The 18,238-nt window shown below is 33.8% G+C and overlaps 2 protein-coding genes and 1 long non-coding RNA gene across 3 annotated transcripts; 1 reads left to right on the forward strand and 2 right to left on the reverse strand.

Annotated features, from left to right (window-relative positions):
* Nucleotides 1–4,406: 4,406 nt before the first annotated feature.
* LOC126670752 (pentatricopeptide repeat-containing protein At1g71460, chloroplastic) lies at nt 4,407–6,728 on the reverse strand. Its single transcript, XM_050364572.2, has one exon. The coding sequence runs from the start codon at nt 6,662–6,664 to the stop codon at nt 4,574–4,576; it is 2,091 nt and encodes a 696-aa protein (XP_050220529.1). The 5' UTR covers nt 6,665–6,728; the 3' UTR covers nt 4,407–4,573.
* Nucleotides 6,729–11,892: 5,164 nt separating this feature from the next.
* On the reverse strand, nt 11,893–17,122 carry LOC126668965 (uncharacterized). Its single transcript, XR_007638403.2, has 2 exons — nt 16,513–17,122; nt 11,893–12,273 (listed from the first exon to the last, which is right to left on the reverse strand). It is a non-coding gene; the product is annotated as an uncharacterized LOC126668965 (long non-coding RNA).
* Nucleotides 12,130–16,305, forward strand: LOC126668964 (TMV resistance protein N-like). Its single transcript, XM_050362228.1, has 5 exons — nt 12,130–12,614; nt 12,724–13,819; nt 13,933–14,307; nt 14,416–15,516; nt 15,624–16,305. Exons 1-5 carry the CDS (start codon nt 12,130–12,132, stop codon nt 16,206–16,208), a joined length of 3,642 nt encoding a protein of 1,213 aa, XP_050218185.1. The 3' UTR covers nt 16,209–16,305.
* Nucleotides 17,123–18,238: the final 1,116 nt, after the last annotated feature.

Here is an 18,238-nt window from a genome sequence, read left to right on the forward strand (position 1 = left end):
GGCACGGGAGATTATCCTTCTCCGCCACCACCACCACCGGCCGATCAATAGAGTTCTTTTTCCTTTTCACCCTCATTTATGTTTTATTTTCAGTTTTATTTGTTTTTCAGTTTTCTTTTATTTTGTTTTGATACTTCATTGCATTGGGGACAATGCATGAACTAGTGTGAGGGTGGAGGACAGAAAACTTCCTTAGGATTAGATTTATGTTATGTCTTTATCGCTTTTGTGTGTTTTTGATTTGTAGGATTTGATGTAGCGAACTTCTTTGCAGATGTTTTTAGTTGTTATGTGTTTGACATGTTCGCACTTCATTTAAATTGGGTTGTCCTCATTTTTTTTTATGTCCATGTCTTATTTCTTGCCAATGTCAGAAGTGTGAAATTTTAGTGTTTACATTCCCCCTACTTAATGAGTTGGTTAATTATTGTCTTTGTGTGTGAACAACATTGTGAGAATGACAGTTAAATAACTGTTGCCTAATTAGCCAGCATGAATTAATAGGACTGAGGTGAAATTTTACACTTTGAAAAACATGGTATTTCTGTTGAATATTGTGAATTTTGGCATGAAAATCTTGACACGAGCTCTTGTGTAAATTCTGAAATTTTGAGCAATTAAACAGGTTTGTATTTTAAATCACCTTGTGTTTACCCAGTTTTGTGAGATTTTTGAGCCTTATCGAGCATACTTTTTATGTCTCATTTTATTGTGGTGTGAGTCGATACATGTTGATTTTCTAGAACTTGCCTTGCGTCCATAGTAAAATTGCATTGTAGGTTGAATAATTTGAAAGTGATAAATGGCAATTAGGATAACCCATTCGTTAGACCACTTTAAATAGCCTACCCATTTTCCCTTAGTTTAACCAATTTGAGCCTTAGCCATATTTTTGTTACTTACACACATTTTACACACTTTACCTTTTCTTATCTTCCTCTTTTCTACCTTATTTTGACTTGACAGATTGATGGATATGCAGGAAACTAGTGTGAGGATGTATAACATCCTCAGCTCATGATATTAGATTGATTGTCTCTTGTTTGATATGATTGGTGTTGCCTTTTGAAGTTCAGGAAAAGAGCGAAAAATAAAAGAGAATTTGAAGAAAAGAAAGCAAAGAAAAAAAAAAAAAAAAGAGAAAAGTTGAGCTTAAAAGATATAAATCTGACAATAAGAACTCAAGGCATGAAAAGTACAAAAATAAAATAAAATAGAGATTGATATAAAGAAAGAGCTAAAGTTTTATTTACATGGTTTCTAGTTTGTGTTTGTTGATTTGTCAAGTCATTTCTCATCCTGTTATTTACCTTTTCCCACACCCTAACCTAGACCCCATTACAACCCTTTAAAAGTCCATTTTGATTTTTTTTGTTTGACCTAACTTAGTAGTGGAATTGTGGACTACAGGCAAGCTTATGGCAAGATTACATGTATTGATGTGAGAGCTTAATTTTTATACCCTTTACACTTGTGTGCGAGAGACTACCGTGTGAGGAATTACTTGGTGATTTCATTATACATGCTTGTGATTTTGCTCATTTGCTCGAATTTCATGTGTTGTTTCTGGAATTGATTGGATTGCTTTTATGATCAATATGATTTCGAAATCATGTTTTAATAAGTGTAACTGTGTAGTCTCGGTGTTATTGATTCATGATTTGGCATTAGGCATTGTTATTTAGTGTTATTCTTTCATTGTTGTTTAGCTCAAAGGTTTAGATTTGATCGATTCATTATTTAGGGGGGGTGAAAGTGCTTTAATTTTCATTATCTAACTTGGTAGTGTGAGATTGGCATGGGACATTATTCTTTATTTGCTTGAGGACAATCAAAATGTTAGTGTGAGGATGTTTGATAGGAGTAGAATTACTCCTATTTCGGAGGGTCGTTAATATTGGTTTATACGCTTTTAGTGCGAAATTTGATCTTGTTTTGGTACTTAATGGTATGTTTGAGTATTTCAGGTACTTGTGCATAAAACGGTGTATTTCGGGATTGAATAAACCATTTTGGACATAGGAAGCCCTTGGGAAATCTCAGAGCATGTTTGAAAGCAGTTTGGAGGTGAAATTAGAGACTCACGACGTGCATATGGATTCTCACGACGTGCATTAAGAAGGATGAAAAGAAGAGATGACCAGAAGAAATGCACGAGCTGAGCACGATGAGGTGCACGTCGCGAAAAACTGGGCGCACGTCGCGAAAGAAGAGTTGCACGTCGTGCAACAGTGAAGAAGGAAAAGAAAAATTGACAGATTATTTGCACGATCAACGTACGATGAAACGCACGACGTGAGTCCTAGGAAAATTCTGCACGTCGTGCATTATGAAACGCACGTCGCGAAGCCCAGATTCCAGCAATCTGAGTTTATTACAAGTTTGCCACTGCGAGCTGTGTTTTAAAGATTGAAGTCCAGGGGCATATTAGACACTTCAAAGAGCTACAAATCGGGATTAGACCCTAATCACACATGGGTACAAATAGTTAACAACACATCTTGTAAAGGGTTCGACGAATTTACCGTTTTCTAGACATAAACCCTAGTTTCATAGATTATAGTTTTTCATCGCTTTGTTCTTGGAATAATTTCATTATTGTTTCGCCGATTATTATTAGTTTACATTCGAACAAGGTACGATTGATCTTAATTCTCTATTCAGTATTGATTTTTATTACAGAATGACTTCTTTAATTATTTCTTTAAGTCTTTTTATTATTATGTCTAGCTAAACCCTTCATTGGGGATTACTAATCTAAATTATGCTTGTTTAATTGAATTGAATTTATGGGTTTTTGTTCTAGATGGGTTTTAATTATTGTGCTTAACGCTTAGCCTAAACTGATCACTTAGTCTATGCCTTTTGTTTTAGTTTTAGCTCGAGAGAGTAAAATTGGAATAGAACAATATAATTAAGAACGCAGGAGTTAATTGTGCGAGAGTGAATTAACGAGTGCGGGTTCCTTGAATTTGCTTAACAACCATTAAATTGATTTATACATAGGTTAATCATTGTGCGAGAGTGAATAATTAATCTAGTATTAGTAAGTTTAATGCTTTTGCCTGTAATTGCTCGAGAGAGAATTCTAGGTGCTTTAGATTAGTTCGAACCTCATCAGAACAATACAGTCCATAACCCAAATCAAGTAAACAGCATAACGAAGATTAATAATCCCTGCCTTTCCCATTATTGTTAAAACACCGTTTGAATTACAGCTTTAGTTACTTTAAATTACAATTGTTAATTTCTGCCTTTTAATTACAAAACAACAAAAACTATCTTTTCGGCTATTCGAATCGAGTTCCTTAACTGGTTGTCTTTAGAAGCTTTCTCTGTGGGTACGATATCCGGACTTCGCAGTCTGTATTACAAGTTGGCATACGTACGCTTGCGTATTTTTACCAACAACAAGATTTTTTTTTAATAGACTAAATTTTAATAAATGAAGTATGAAAATATAATGATGAAGTGATTTCTCGATAATACTGAGTTTCCAATTTAGATAAAATAATTAATTAATTTTAAAAGTTATTATTAATAGATAATTCTTATTAGTTTTTGAACTTGAATAATATACTTTTTTCCCCTAATAGGAACGGGAAGTGTTTGTGGGAGGATTTGAACCCACAATTTTGCTTGGTTTGAATAAAATATTTATTTAATTTTAAAAACTACAATTAATAGATAAATTTTATTTGTTTTCAATTTATATAAATAACTTGCTTAATGTTCTTTTACTACACCAAATTTATTTAAATTTGTAAACTTTTTAAGTTTTATGAGTTTATAATATACTAGTTTCGCATTACGTGCTATGCACGTGGCTCGTAACGTAACTCCTCAATGAACATATTAGTAAATTTATTATAGTTATATCGATTTTTTTATTTATAATTAATATTAAATTAGTTAAGATTTTTTGTAAAAGTAAATACAATATATTCGGTTTAAATTTTTTATTCCATACTGAATTTATTTTTCTTTTGGTTTTATAATAACCATAATTAAATAATTAACTTAATTTTATTAATAATATCTTTAAAAATAATAAGATAGAAATTTAAATAATAATATGTTAACCAAATACAGTATTTTAATTTTGTAGTTCAATCAAACTAAAAATTAGGTATTCCTATACTAATTTGGAGACAATTTAGTTTTGGAGATAATTTAGCTAGCTATTCTAATTAGGACTTTAATTATAATAGTGATTAATTAAATAACTAATTAGTTAATGACTATAAAACCTTTATTTAGTAGTAAACTGAAAAGGATTATTCAGTAAATTTGCCTATCCCCCCCCCAATCCGTGCTTTTATATATAGTATAGATAAATTTTTAACTTTTTATTAAATTATTATTTCTAAAAATACTTAATTTAAAATACTTAAAATTATAACTACTAATAATAACTAGTCAATTGTATATATTAAATCTGATATGAACATGTTCATTCTTTAAGTTTCTGAGCATATGATACATAATGTTACAACAATTCTATACAATTGCCCACAAGTTCTCAACTAATAGTAAAGAGGTTAGATGAACATCTCTCTTTTTCTTTTTAAATTCATGTCAAGGAAGAACTCATCCGTAAAAACTTCTCAGCTTCCGCAATGCGGTCGCTACGGGACAGAAGTCCAATGATGATAGAATAATGTTCTTCAGTCGCGTTAATTTTATACCTTCGAGTCATTAATTCAAAGATCCGGCAAGCATCATCTGCAAATCCAGCTTGATCACAAATCGATAGCACAACTTTGAAAGTGAAATGTGTGGGAGTAAAATCACCAGCTATCATCTCACGAAACAGGTGGATTGCATCTTGCCATAGATTATTACATCCATAAGCTTCTATAATGGCAGTCCATGCCATTGAACCCTTTACAGGAATTGCATTAAAAACTGAGTTTGCACAATCAATCAATCCACACTTCCCATACATCTTGACAATTTCTGATGAAACAAAAGGGACTGATTCGAAATTTTTCTTCAAGGTATGCCCGTGAATCTCCTTTCCAAGTTTCAAAGCTTTAATTTTGCTGCATATGCTCAGCATCCTACCAGTCAAAACAGAATCCGGTCTGTGTTTTGAGAACTGCATTGACCTAAACACGTGTAATGCTCCGTCTATACACCCATTTTCTACGTATGAATCAATCATGGCCGTCCAAGAGATCACGTTCCTATTCTCCATAGTATCAAACAAGTTAACAGAGTTTTCCAAGACCCTGCATTTAGAGTACATCTTTATTAAAGAAGTCGTTACGGATACATTAGGAAAGAACAAATTCTTGACAGCATAAGCATGAATTTCCTTCCCGTGCTTCAATGCCTTCAACTCTCCGCAAACTGGAATAATAGTAGCAGCTGTGACAACATCAGGCCTAAACCCTTCTTGCTGCATCCAAGCTACCGATCTCAAAGCCTGCTCGAGCCTCCCATTTGATGCATAACCAGACATCAAAGCGGTCCAAGTTATAGCATTCCTCTCCATTGAACCATAAAACACCCGTCTACTTGAATCCATATCCCCACATTTGCAATACATATCAATTAATCCACACTGAATCGTCAACTGATTCGAATATCTTTTCGTCTTCAAAACATACCCATGAACCTCTTGCCCCAACTTCCTCGCCCAGACTTCTCCCACGACAGGAAGTACCGAAGTTAGTATAACCGAGTTTGGATATATCCCTTCGCTTACCATCCATCTCAAATAGTCCAACGCTTCCCACTGCCGCCTATTATGCGCGAAGCCAGCAATCATCGCACCCCAGACAACAATATCAACATCTCTGTCAGGCATTTCTTCGAACACCTTGTACGCAAGCCTGATCTTACCACACTTAAAGTAAAAATCAATCAAACTAGTTTTAAGAATTGAATTATCACCAAATCCATTTTTTACCAAAAGGGCATGAGTCTTTAACCCTTGTTTAAGAGCTGATGCACCAGCAAAGCTCTTAATAACACTAGAGAAACTATACACATTCAAATCAACTCCCAACTCTCTCATTTTATTATAAGCAGATACCACATCATTATAACCTTTACTCCCATAAATCACAGTACCTCTAAGCAAAGCATTCCACGGATACACACTGATACCACTAGAAGAACATTCGTCGAACACCCTTTGCGCATCTTCGACCGACCCACAGGATGTATACATGGACACCAATTTGGTCCTCAAAAACTCGTTGTTTTCGAGGCCGTTAATACGGACATGGGTGTGTATTTGTTTAGCTTGAGTTAAAGACTTTGATCGAATGCAAGCTGCAATGAGAGCGGAGAATGTAGTGGCGTTCACGGGTATGCCTTCGTGTTCTAAGTAGTCCATGATAATGAGAGCTTTGTCGAGCTTGTTTTCCCTGGCGAATGTTTTGATGTCTTTGTAAATGGCGACTGGGTTTTTTGTGTGGAGTGGTAGTGACGATGGGAATGCATCTTTTTCTTGGAATTTCTTCTTTTTGTTGCGGCGTCTAGGAAACGATGTTCGGGTAAAGTGTTTGGTGGGATATCTAGTTTGATTATTATTAGCGTAGGATTTGAATTTGAAGAATTGTTCGGAGGTGTTGTTACGGAACGGATTTGGAGGTAAAGCATGGAAGTTTAGAGGAAAATAGAGACAAGGAGAAGATTTTACGCTTTCCATTTCGGATGTGTGCTTTGCAAGGGAGGGAATGAAATAGGTGCTGCTTGCTTCAACTTTTTTTTTACATGGCCAAACTCGTTTTGAGGCCCCTGTACTTTTACTTTTTCTTATTTATCGAGTTCTTTTTTAAAATTCTATCTTTATCTAGTCCATGTATTAACTTTGTTTTGAATTTTTAAGCCCTTTTTTGGATGGAAAAAAAGTGTACACTACACTCGCCATGAAACATGTGTGAGGCCGAACTTGAAGAAAGATTAAATAAAAAAAAATTAAAAGTATAAGAATTAGATAAATAAAAATTTGAATGTACGAGGAATAGATAAATAAAACTTTAAAAGTGTAAGGATCAGATAAATAAAAACTTAAAAATACAAAAACCTATTGAATAAAAAAACTAGATCTTTTAACTCAAATTCACTTAATCGTTTTCCACATGGTAATGGTAACGGCAACTGAACACACGTGTGAACCTAATGAATAGAAAACATTAAAAAAGGATTGGCCTACTGTCTTTAAAAAAACCCGACCTTTTATCTCCGTTTCAATACTCTGACGTTGAAAATCAGTCAATTTTATCCTATTTTGTATTTTTTTTTCAATTCTATTGTACCCTGAAACATAAAATTGACCTTTTTTATTTGGCAAAAGTTCAAAAAATATTCTCTAAATTGATCTTTTTTGTATTAAATTAACTTTTTATATTAAATTTACCATTTTTGAAAAAAAAAAATTGAACTTTTTTTCAAACAAATAAAGGTCAATTTTATGCCTCAAGATACAATTGACATGAAAAAAATATAAAATAGGGTAAAATTGACAAATTTTCAACGTCATGGTAAAATTGACAAAGGTCAGAAGTTTTTAAGGCATTAAGTCAAAAGGATTAGATAAATAAAAAATGAAAGTATATGAGCTTCGAGATGAGTTTAGCCTGTTTATATCTATAATCTCAAATTCTCAATAGCAATTTCATGATTAAATTATAAATTTTTATAATTTTTTTAATGTAATTTTATTTAATATATTTATTAATTATTGTTTTTCCATATATTTTAATTGGTAACTGATGGAAGACTATAAAATTCAAAAGTTCCATATCACTAAAGAGATATCACACAGAAAAGTCTATAAAAAGATAAATGTTTCACTCATTTGCATTTTCAGATACATTTATTACCTCCATTCAGCACCCTACTAACTTAAGCAATAGAGTAAACTCAGGGCCTAAAGCTCAAAGATCCCCTATTGCCGTCTCCATTATCTATCTTTCATAGGAGATTCAGCTCGTCCATAAACCACATACGAGTATCTCCGGATCCATCATTTGGCGCCGTCTGTAGAAAATCTGTTTTTGATAAAAAAAAATTAGTGATTGGATCCCAAGATGACAGAAACCAAGAAAAACCCACCAAACCCCACAACTAGAGAGAAAGACCGTTGAACCAGGATGTCTGGGAAACACCCAACAATAACCCCTTCACCCTGATGGCCCCTCCACAAATGGGAAAGTCATCGCATGTCCACTTCTAAAGATTTGGAACACCCGATCTCAGCTAAAGAGAGAGCTCTAACTCAACCCTGTAGGAGGTGATCAATCACAATATTGATGACGCGTTAAGAAAATTCCGATCGAACATAGCTAAGGTAATCGAGGAAGCCACTAGCACGCTAAGATCCAAAACACCAGCAAGAAGAATATAAGGAAACTAAGAAGAGGAAGTGAGAGAGGGAAAAACCACCGGTGACGAAGGCACGAGATCAACAGGACAATACATAAGATTCAAGAGAACAAGGAACAGATGAAGAAGCGGCTACCACCCAAACAAAGAAAAAAACCCCAGCAAAAACCCCATCAGGATCGACAAGAAGAAAACAATCGGAGATAGCAATGGAGGGAGTTGACCTGATAGAAGTATATATGTTAATAGTCAAAGCCATGTAATCGGCGGCAAAAAACAAGGCGAGAGAACACATCAACACCGGAAGCCTGACACGAGGGAAATCACCATTGGCAGTAAGCATTTTATGAGATAAATTATCCAAAAGATTCTCCAAGCTTTTCTTGGGTGGGATGTTTGTGAAGAATCTCATTATGAACTCTTGGTTCAGCTGCTTCCAGGTTGTTATCGTCCATGCTTCTAGGCTGTTGAACCAGCGTTGCGCCATGTCACTCAGAGTGGTCGCGAACGTCTTGTATAGTGTGGCATCATTAACGTCCACAAGGACCATCTTGTTGTAGAACTTGGTTACATGTCCGGACATCCAGTTCCATCGAAGTTGTTGAAATTCGGTATTTTGAACCTTTCAGATAGTTTTTCCGTCTAGATGCTTGCAGTCAGTGATGACTTTCCTCGTGTCAAACTTCTAGTATTGATGTGTTCCCTCACCTTGCTCTCTATCGCCGATTGTATGGCTTCGTCTATCAACCTCCGCACATCTATTAGATCTACTCCTTCCGTTGCTGTTTCTGACAATCTTCTCCTAGTCGGCCCAGGTAGTATTTTCGTTGGTTCCTTTTCTCCGATTACGTTGTTTACTCCCTCTGTTTCATGTCCGCTTGTATCTTTGCCTTGTCCGGTTGGTCTTGTGTTTTTTATCATCGTCAGTTCCTCTTTCTCTTACTTCCCCCCTTTAGTTTCCTTCTGTTCTTTTTGCTGGAGTTTGGGATACTAGTGTACTGGTGGCTTTCTTGTTACCGTGGCTATGTCTGATCGAAATTGCCTCAACACGCCGTTGATGATCTGGTTGATTATTTCCTGCAGGGTTGAGTCAAAATTCTCTCTCCTGCTCAAATTTGGCCTTTTGGAACCTTTGGAAGTGGACGTGTGATGATCTTGCCGTTGGTGGTGGGACTATTGGTGTGTAAGAACTATCGTCACGCGTGTCTCAAAAGTCTTGGGCTAGTGGGTTTTTCTTTGGTTGTAAGGTTTGATGGGCTTTTGATTCTTTCTATCATCCTGGGATACAATCACTAATTTTTTTTATTAAAAATATGTTTCAATAGACAGTGCCACATGATGGATCTGAAGAGATGGTTTATAATAATTTCCAATGGATCCGGATGCGGTATGGGAGTGAGTTGGTCTATCTGCGGAAGAGATATATTAGAAGTAGTGAAAGGGGAACTTTGCGTTTTGAACTTCGAATTCACTCTGATGCTTAAGTTACTGGAGTAATAAATAGGTATCATAAATGCACATAGAAAATAAGGAGCGAGACTATTTCCTTACATAGGCTTCTCTGTGTGGCGTTCCTCTCTTTAGCGAAGTGAGACTTTTGGATTTTATAGTGTTCCATTAATAAATAAACATGCTTATAAATTATTAAATATGAAGAGTTATACTATACTCGATCAATAAATATAATAATATTATATTATATTAATAAAATAATAAAATTTTATCAATAAATTGAATAACTGAAAGAATTTTTCAACCAAATCAGTATATTTTAATTAAAATAACAATTAAGGTATTGTATATAAAGAGTTTTAATATATTGACATATTTGTAAATTGTTGAATAAATATAGTGATACAATATCCAATCAATAAATTAATAATATAATGTTATATCAATTAATTACAAAATTTCATTTATATTTATAAAGTGAAAAATATAAAAAATAAATTTGAAAGCAATCAATATATTCTAATTTAATTTTTATTTGATTACATTTAGTTAATTTTAAAATATATCTTATATTAACTAATTCAAGGAATTACTTATAAAATATCGTATTTTTGAAACTTAATTTCACCGATATATGAATTTCTTTTATCCTTTCGCATCTCATATATTTCTAATTCAAAAACATCTTTTTCGAAACATGAGTTAAAAAAGGGTTATTTTTGAAGTTATTTTTCAAAAGTGAATATCTAGTGAAATTAGCAAAATATGGGTAAAATTCTTATATTAAAAAATAAGATAGTTTTAGAATTATCTCCTAATCCATCTATTATATTAAAGAAAACTTGAAGAAAAAGTAATAAAATATTTTTTATAATATAAATTTTTAAATTTTAAAAAACAATTATTATAAAATTATTTTATTATTTAATTTTAACTATACAACGCGAATATCCATCTAGTTAAATTACGCAAACACAACGATGACATTGTTAATTCACGCATCCCTCATCACATATGATATTTCCATTTTGCACAACAACAACAACAACAAAATTTATACTCAATGGGATCAGTTGACTTGGCAAGTGGAATTTTATTAAAGCTTTAACATTTCTTTCCCCAGTTATGTTTCACTTTTGTATTTTTCTCTACATTGTTTGGCATAATTGAAAAAACTACTTTTTTAAAAAGTTGAATTTTCGAGAGAAGTTAGAAATCAAGCTTCTTCCAAAAGCCATTTTCAAAATCATTAAAAATACAGATAAAAGAAAAACATAATATCTAGTACAAAAAACTGTGTCAAATGATACCAAATATTGTAGTGAATATCAAGATGTGCCTAAACCATATTTTTATGTTGTACTAGAATCAGCCTATTTCTTTTAAGATACAATTCTTTCGTACCCTTTTGATTATTTTTTTTTAAGGAAGCACACATGAATAAATAATTAATTCAATGATGAAAATACTTAATATAGATATATTAAGGCCTCGCTTGGTTCATTTTATAGCAATTTCCGGAAAGTTAACTTCCCGAAAAGTATAGTTTCTAGGAAGTTAACTTCTCAGCAAGTTGATAAATATTGCTTGTTTTGATTTTTACTTTCCGGGAAGTACGAAACTAATTTTTAATTAAAAGACAAAAATGTCCTATGATAATTTTTATATAAATTTAAAAAGGAAAAAAAAACAAAAAGTTAAGGTTAAATTAGAAAAATACAACAAAAGTGTTAGAGAAGCTCTACTTCCTTAGGTTTTGCTAGGGAAGTTACTTCCCTAGTCCAAGGGAAGTCAAACATCCAACTTCCCGGGAAGTAGAATATATAAATTGAACCAAGTAAAAAATATTTGCTACTTTCCGGGAAGTAAAACTTCCCTAGTCTATTTACTCCCAACCAAGCGAGGCCTAAAAGTCAATATGTTAACAAGTACTACTTCTACTCCACAAATTAAAGTAAAATGCAACAATGGAAATTATTTTAAAATTTATCACTAAAATTAAAAATGAACAACTATTTAGATACAAAATAAAATACTCAAAAAAGGACACAGTATTAGCAATGTACAACTAAAAAAGATTGTTGACTTGTTCCAAACTCAAAAAAGTCTACTCTGTTGCATCAATATGTATTTATCATAGGGCCAACTAGCTTCAAGTGATGTTTACAGCCCCTAAGAGAATCAAAAACTCAATAAGTAGCTGCCTTTATATACATACCAAACATGTCCGTTGATGCTTTCTCAGTTACAAATTAAAGTCTTTCAGTTCTGGATATATAAATACATTCTCCTACTCTTAACAATCATACAAGCTAGTCGTTGATCCATCTCTTAATGGCTTCATCGTCGTCTTCAACTTGTTGGATATATGATGTCTTTTTGAGCTTTCGAGGTTTAGATGTTCGAAGAAGTTTTGTTAGCCATCTCCACAATACTTTGGATCAGAAAGGAATATACACCTTCAAAGATGACAAAGAGCTACAAAAAGGACAACATATTAGCCCTGATATCCTACAAGCAATTACAGATTCAAGGTTCTCCATTGTTATATTCTCAGAAAATTATGCTAATTCTGAATGGTGCTTGGATGAGCTTGTGCAGTGCCTAGAGTGCATGGAAGCAAAGGGACAAACCGTTTTGCCTATTTTCTACGAGATAGATCCGTCTATTTTGAATTCGCAAACAGGAAGCTACGCTGAAGCTTTAGCAAAATATGAAGAGGGTTTCAAAGGCAATGAAACGAACATGAAGAAACTGGAGGAGTGGAAATCAACTCTACAGAAGGCAGAGAACATTGTGGGGTGGGACTCTCGTAACTGGTAATAATCAGGAACTAATAATAAGTGTTACTTTTCCGAAACAAATATATTGACTATCTCCGTGTCAAAAACATGTCTAATTATTCCTAATTTTGCATTAATTTGTCAGGGAAGAAACAGAGCTTATCAGGGATATCATTCAAGTAATTGCAAAACAACTGCCACATTGTGTCTCAAGCGGAGGCGAAAACTTGGTTGGAATTGATTCAAATATAAAAGAAATCATGCCGCTACTATGTCTTGAAGTTCCTAAGGTTCACTTTATAGGAATTTGGGGCATGGGCGGCATAGGTAAAACAACTATTGCCAAGGTTATCTATGACCAACTCTATAGTAAGTTTTCGGGCTGTTGCTTTCTGGAAAATGTTAAAGAGAGTTGGAGTAGATATCCTTCTCCAGGTCCTTTACAACACGAACTTCTTTGCCAAATCCTACAGGAAGGCAACCTAAGTAAAGGGCCTTCAGGTGCTAGTTCTGGCGAGATCAAGAGAAAGCTCTGGCGGAAAAAGGTGCTAATTGTTCTTGATGATGTGAATCATCAAGACCAACTTAATGCCTTAGCAGAAAAGCATGATTGGTTCGGGCTAGGAAGCAGAGTAATCATTACAACTAGAAACAAACACCTGCTAACTTTACATGGAGTTAATGGCATACATGAGGTTAAAACATTGAATAATGAAAATGCTCTTAAGCTTTTCAGTAACTTTGCCTTCAAGAAAATCCAACCACTAGAAGAATTTATGGATCTTTCACGTTCTGCAATAAAGTATGCTAAAGGCCTACCGTTAGCACTTAAAGTTTTGGGTTCATTTCTTTTTAGTCGAGGAAAACCTCAATGGGAAGAAAAACTAGAAGAATGGAAATCAACTCCAGATATGGAAATTCTAGACATTCTTCGAGTAAGTTATGATGGGTTACAACAAAATCAGAAGGATATATTTCTTGATATTGCATGTTTCTATAAAGGAGAAGACAAAGGGTATGTAACAAAATTACTTCACAGTTGTGGCCTCTTTCCAATTGCAGGATTAGAAGTTCTCATAGAAAAATGCTTTATAAGCATTTTTGGTGGCAAGATTCAGATGCATGATTTACTACAAGAAATGGGACGGGACATAGTTCAGAAGGAATCACTTATAGAGCCAGGGAAACGAAGCAGGTTGTGGATCTATGATGACATATATCATGTATTAACACATAAATCAGTAAGCAGATGAGTTAACCTTCTTTTTTATTTACTATATTAAGCATAAAAACACGATTGATTTTGAATAGACCCTGCATGTTCATTGCTTTAACTGTAGCTCTCTATTTATAGGGGACAGAAAAGGTTCAAGGTTTGATTCTAGATTTGTCTAAATCAGAAGAGATACATATCCACACCGAGGCATTCGCTAACATGAAAAATTTAAGATTGCTCATAGTTTGTAATGCAAGCCTTTCTAAAGTCACCGAATGCCATCATACAAGAAACTCGTTTCTAAGAATTGGTGCTCACTCTAATGGGTTTGAAGAACTAAGTCATAATAAAATTCACCTTTCAGGGGATTTCAGATTTATTTCTAATGAGCTGAGGTGTTTCTATTGGCATGGCTACCCTCTAAAATCTTTGCCATCAAGCTTTTATCCCAAGAACTTGCTTGAACTTGACATGTCATACAGCCATATTAAACAACTATGGGATGGGAAGAAGGTAAAATTCTCTCTCTATCATTATAGTCTTTACTTGATGGATGTTCAAGTATTGTTCCTTAAATCTTATAATTTGTTTAACTTTTATTTATAACTTTGGTATTAGCAGTTTCTAACGAAGTTGGAATTCATCGATTTAAGTTACTCCAAAAGCTTGATTAAAACGCCAAACTTTGATGGAGTTCCAAATCTTAAGAGTCTGATTCTTGAAAGCTGTACTAGTTTGATTGAAGTCCATTCATCCATTGGTAGTCTTAAGAAACTTACTTTTTTATGCCTCAAAGGATGCAAAAGTCTCAAAAACATTCCAAGTGATCTTAGGTTGGAATCTCTTGAGATTCTTATTCTATCTGATTGCTCAAATTTTGTGAAGTTCCCAATGGTAGCACAAAAAATGGAACATCTATCAACTCTTTATTTGGATGGGACTGCTCTTAGAGATCTACCCTCATCAATTGAGCATCTAGTTGGACTTGTTTTGTTGGATTTGACAAACTGCAAAAACCTAACAAGCCTTCCGAACAGTTTATGCAATATAAATTTTCTAAGAGTTCTTATTCTAAGTGGTTGCTTAAAACTTGAGGATTTGCCGGAGAACTTGGGGCTATTAAAGAATTTGGAAACGCTTGATGTAGGTGGAACTTCTATAAAAGAACTACCAAACTCTTTTGAGCACATGGAGAACCTTAATGAATTATCCTTTCGAGCATGTAAAGGACCGCCACCCAAATTTTGGCAGTCAACTTTGTGGTTCCTTAGCTCAACAGAGTTCCAAGGATTAAAGTTACCTACTTTCTTAGGTTTCCATAATTTAGAACATCTCGATCTTAGCTTTTGCAATCTACAGGAAGAAGCAATCCCCAGCAATCTTGGCTCCTTATCCTCATTGACCAATTTAGGTTTGCGAAACAATGATTTCATCAGCCTACCCTCAAGCATCACTCTACTCTCTAAGCTACAGAATCTAAACTTGAGCTATTGCACTCACCTTCAATCATTACCAGAGCTTCCAGGAAGTATTAGTTATATGAATGCTCAAAATTGTATATCACTGAATACTTTCTCAGGTGCTTCATCTAGTCAAGTACGAGGTGGAAGATCCTTCTTCCTGACAAATTGCTTTAAAATGGCTGAAGAGCAAGGGAAGAACGGTAGAATACTAGAACTACTAAAAAGTGAACTTCAGTTATTGTTACAAAGACAGCGTCAGGTCTTTTTCTCTTTCTCTCTTAAACACAAATGCACACACAAACATACAGAGATACAAATATATATATACATTAACTTTCAATATGATGTTTTTCCTTTCACATGCAGGGTCTCTCACGTCGACCAGTTCAAATTGACTTTTTACTTCCTGTAAGTGATATACCAAGCTGGTTTAGCCATCAAACTTCAGAATCTTCACTCACCATCCACCTTCCTCCTTGCGGCCTGTCTACTGCTAAGTTAATGGGATTGGCTGTTTGTGTTAATTTTACGGTTCATAACCATCTAGCCAAAGAAAATGCTCATTGGCTCGATATTTATATTCAATTAAATGAAGGGAAACGTGGGTGTGCTTTCAACACTGAATTTTATGATGGAACATTCATAGAGTCAGATCATCTTTGGCTATCCTATGGTTCATGTCAGCATATTATCAAAGACTGGGTTGACACTGGTGGCTATATTAAGGTTTCGTACATACATGATAGTCAAGGCCTAGAGGTGAAAGCATTCGGAGCTCGGTTAATATTCGATGCAACTAGAGATGTAGAAGAAATTGATGAGCTACCTAATAGTCCAACAGCTTTGCCGGAATTGAATGTATCTTCAAAAAGCATTACAGAAACTAGGATAATAGACTATGTTTGCAAATTTCTTTCTTGCTTTGGACTTGGTTGTTTCTCAACTAGATAACCCGATATGCAAAGAACGTAGAGCAGTCGAGACCTTGTATCATAAATTGATGTAACATTAATAACAAACAACTATCTATCAAATCTATTCTAACAAATCCAAGAAAATTAACATAATAACCCATCCAATCTAATCTGCCATCTCAAATCATGTTGAATTCTAATTTACTATTTCAGTAAAGAGAATTGAAAGCATACACAAAAACCATTTACACATGACATGCAAATATCAAATAATTTAATCAAAACAAAAATGATGATGCAAATTCTTTGCAAAAATAAGATAAAATCACAGGGCCTCATACCTAATTCTCCTGCAAATACTCTGATGGATTTTCCTACGGTATCATAAATTTATGTTCAATTTATACTCTGATAAACCCATCAAAGCCTTCGCCACCATCATCTTTACGTTCATAGGAATTGAATTCAGGGGGTACAATTTTTTGTTGTTGAAAGAATGGAAAATCCGACCTTGAATTTATTTTAATTTAAATCTCGAGGTTAAATAAAGGTGTAAAAAGGTGTAAAAATTACTCCCTCCGCTCCATAATATTTATCGCATTAGACTATTTCACATAAATTAAGAAAATAATAAATATGTCTTGATTTGTGTATAGTTTTACTAAATTGTCTATATTAATTACCACTTGTTTTATGTTTGACTAGTTTTTTTAATCTTATAAAGTAATTTATTACTAGGGATAATTTTGGAAAAATAGCAATTAATGCTTTCTTAAAATTCTAATGTGACAAATATTATGGACCAAAAAAAATTCTCAAATGCGACAAATATTATGGACCGGAGGGAGTAATTGTCTAATTTAGAAACCACGTGAGTTTAAATAGTGGACTACTATTTACCGCCCAACTTTTAACTGAAATGGCCCTAACATAATTTTAATTTAAAAACAAAAAAACAAAAATCCTCTCAACTCAAAAATCTCTCAAACTCAACCTAAAATCCTGACGATAACTGGAGCCGATTTATGTCGGAATCGACGAAAGATAAAAGACGGGACCTCCGATAATTAATTTCTTTTTGTTTTTAACTGTTTTAATAAAAAATAATTTGTATTTTATTTTTTTAAGGGTCATCGCCCGGCGATGGCCCTATGCACCATCGCCTGGCGATGGCGATGGTGCAGAGGGACGACTGTCCCAGGGGTCCATTGCCAAACAATGGCGATGGCGCCTCTGGGCCATCGCCAAACGATGACGATGGCCCATAGGCCCCATCGCCAATGTTTGGCTATGGACCACTCGGGGACAGTTGTCCCTCTACACCATCGCCATCGCTAGGCGATGGTGCACAGGACCGGCGATGCCCTTAAAAAAATATTTTTTTATTAAAACAATTAAAAAGGAAACAAAATTAATTACTGGAGGTTCCCGTTTTTATTTGTCGATTCCGACATGAATCGGCTCCGGTTATCGTCAGAATTTTAAGTTGAGTTTGAGAGATTTTTGAGTTGAGAGGATTTTTGTTTTTTTGTTTTTGAATTGAAATTATGTTAGGGCATTTCAGTCAAAAGTTGGGCGGTGGGTAGTAATTTTGGACGGCGAATAGTAAACCCCTTTAAATAATGTTCAATTTTTTTCTTATAACTTATATATTTTTAGAAAAATTAAGAAGATTTTTTATGCTTTTTGCCTGATTTTTAATATTTATAATCAATTACAAATTTTTAAATTTATGTTTCGAGATTAAATGACTTGTTTTTAATTTTTTTAATTAAATAAATTTTAAACGTGTATTTAGAGATCAAGATTATACTGAAATTAAAAAAATTTGGTTATAATTTAAAATATAAATTAATTTTGACATTTTTGAATGAATAATCCTTATAAATAAAAATAATAATTGATGATGAAATTTTTTTGAGATTATTTTTAAAGTACTTCTTTTGAAATATATTTACACTTTTTTCAACCATGTTTTGTTAATGTCATTCGGCATCCATAATTAAAATTTTTTTTTAAAAAATACCTTTTTTTAACTCACGTCGCATTCGAGACATTCGAGTGGAA

The sequence above is a fragment of the Mercurialis annua genome, linkage group LG2, assembly GCF_937616625.2.
Source record: "Mercurialis annua linkage group LG2, ddMerAnnu1.2, whole genome shotgun sequence".
Lineage (NCBI taxonomy): Eukaryota > Viridiplantae > Streptophyta > Magnoliopsida > Malpighiales > Euphorbiaceae > Mercurialis > Mercurialis annua.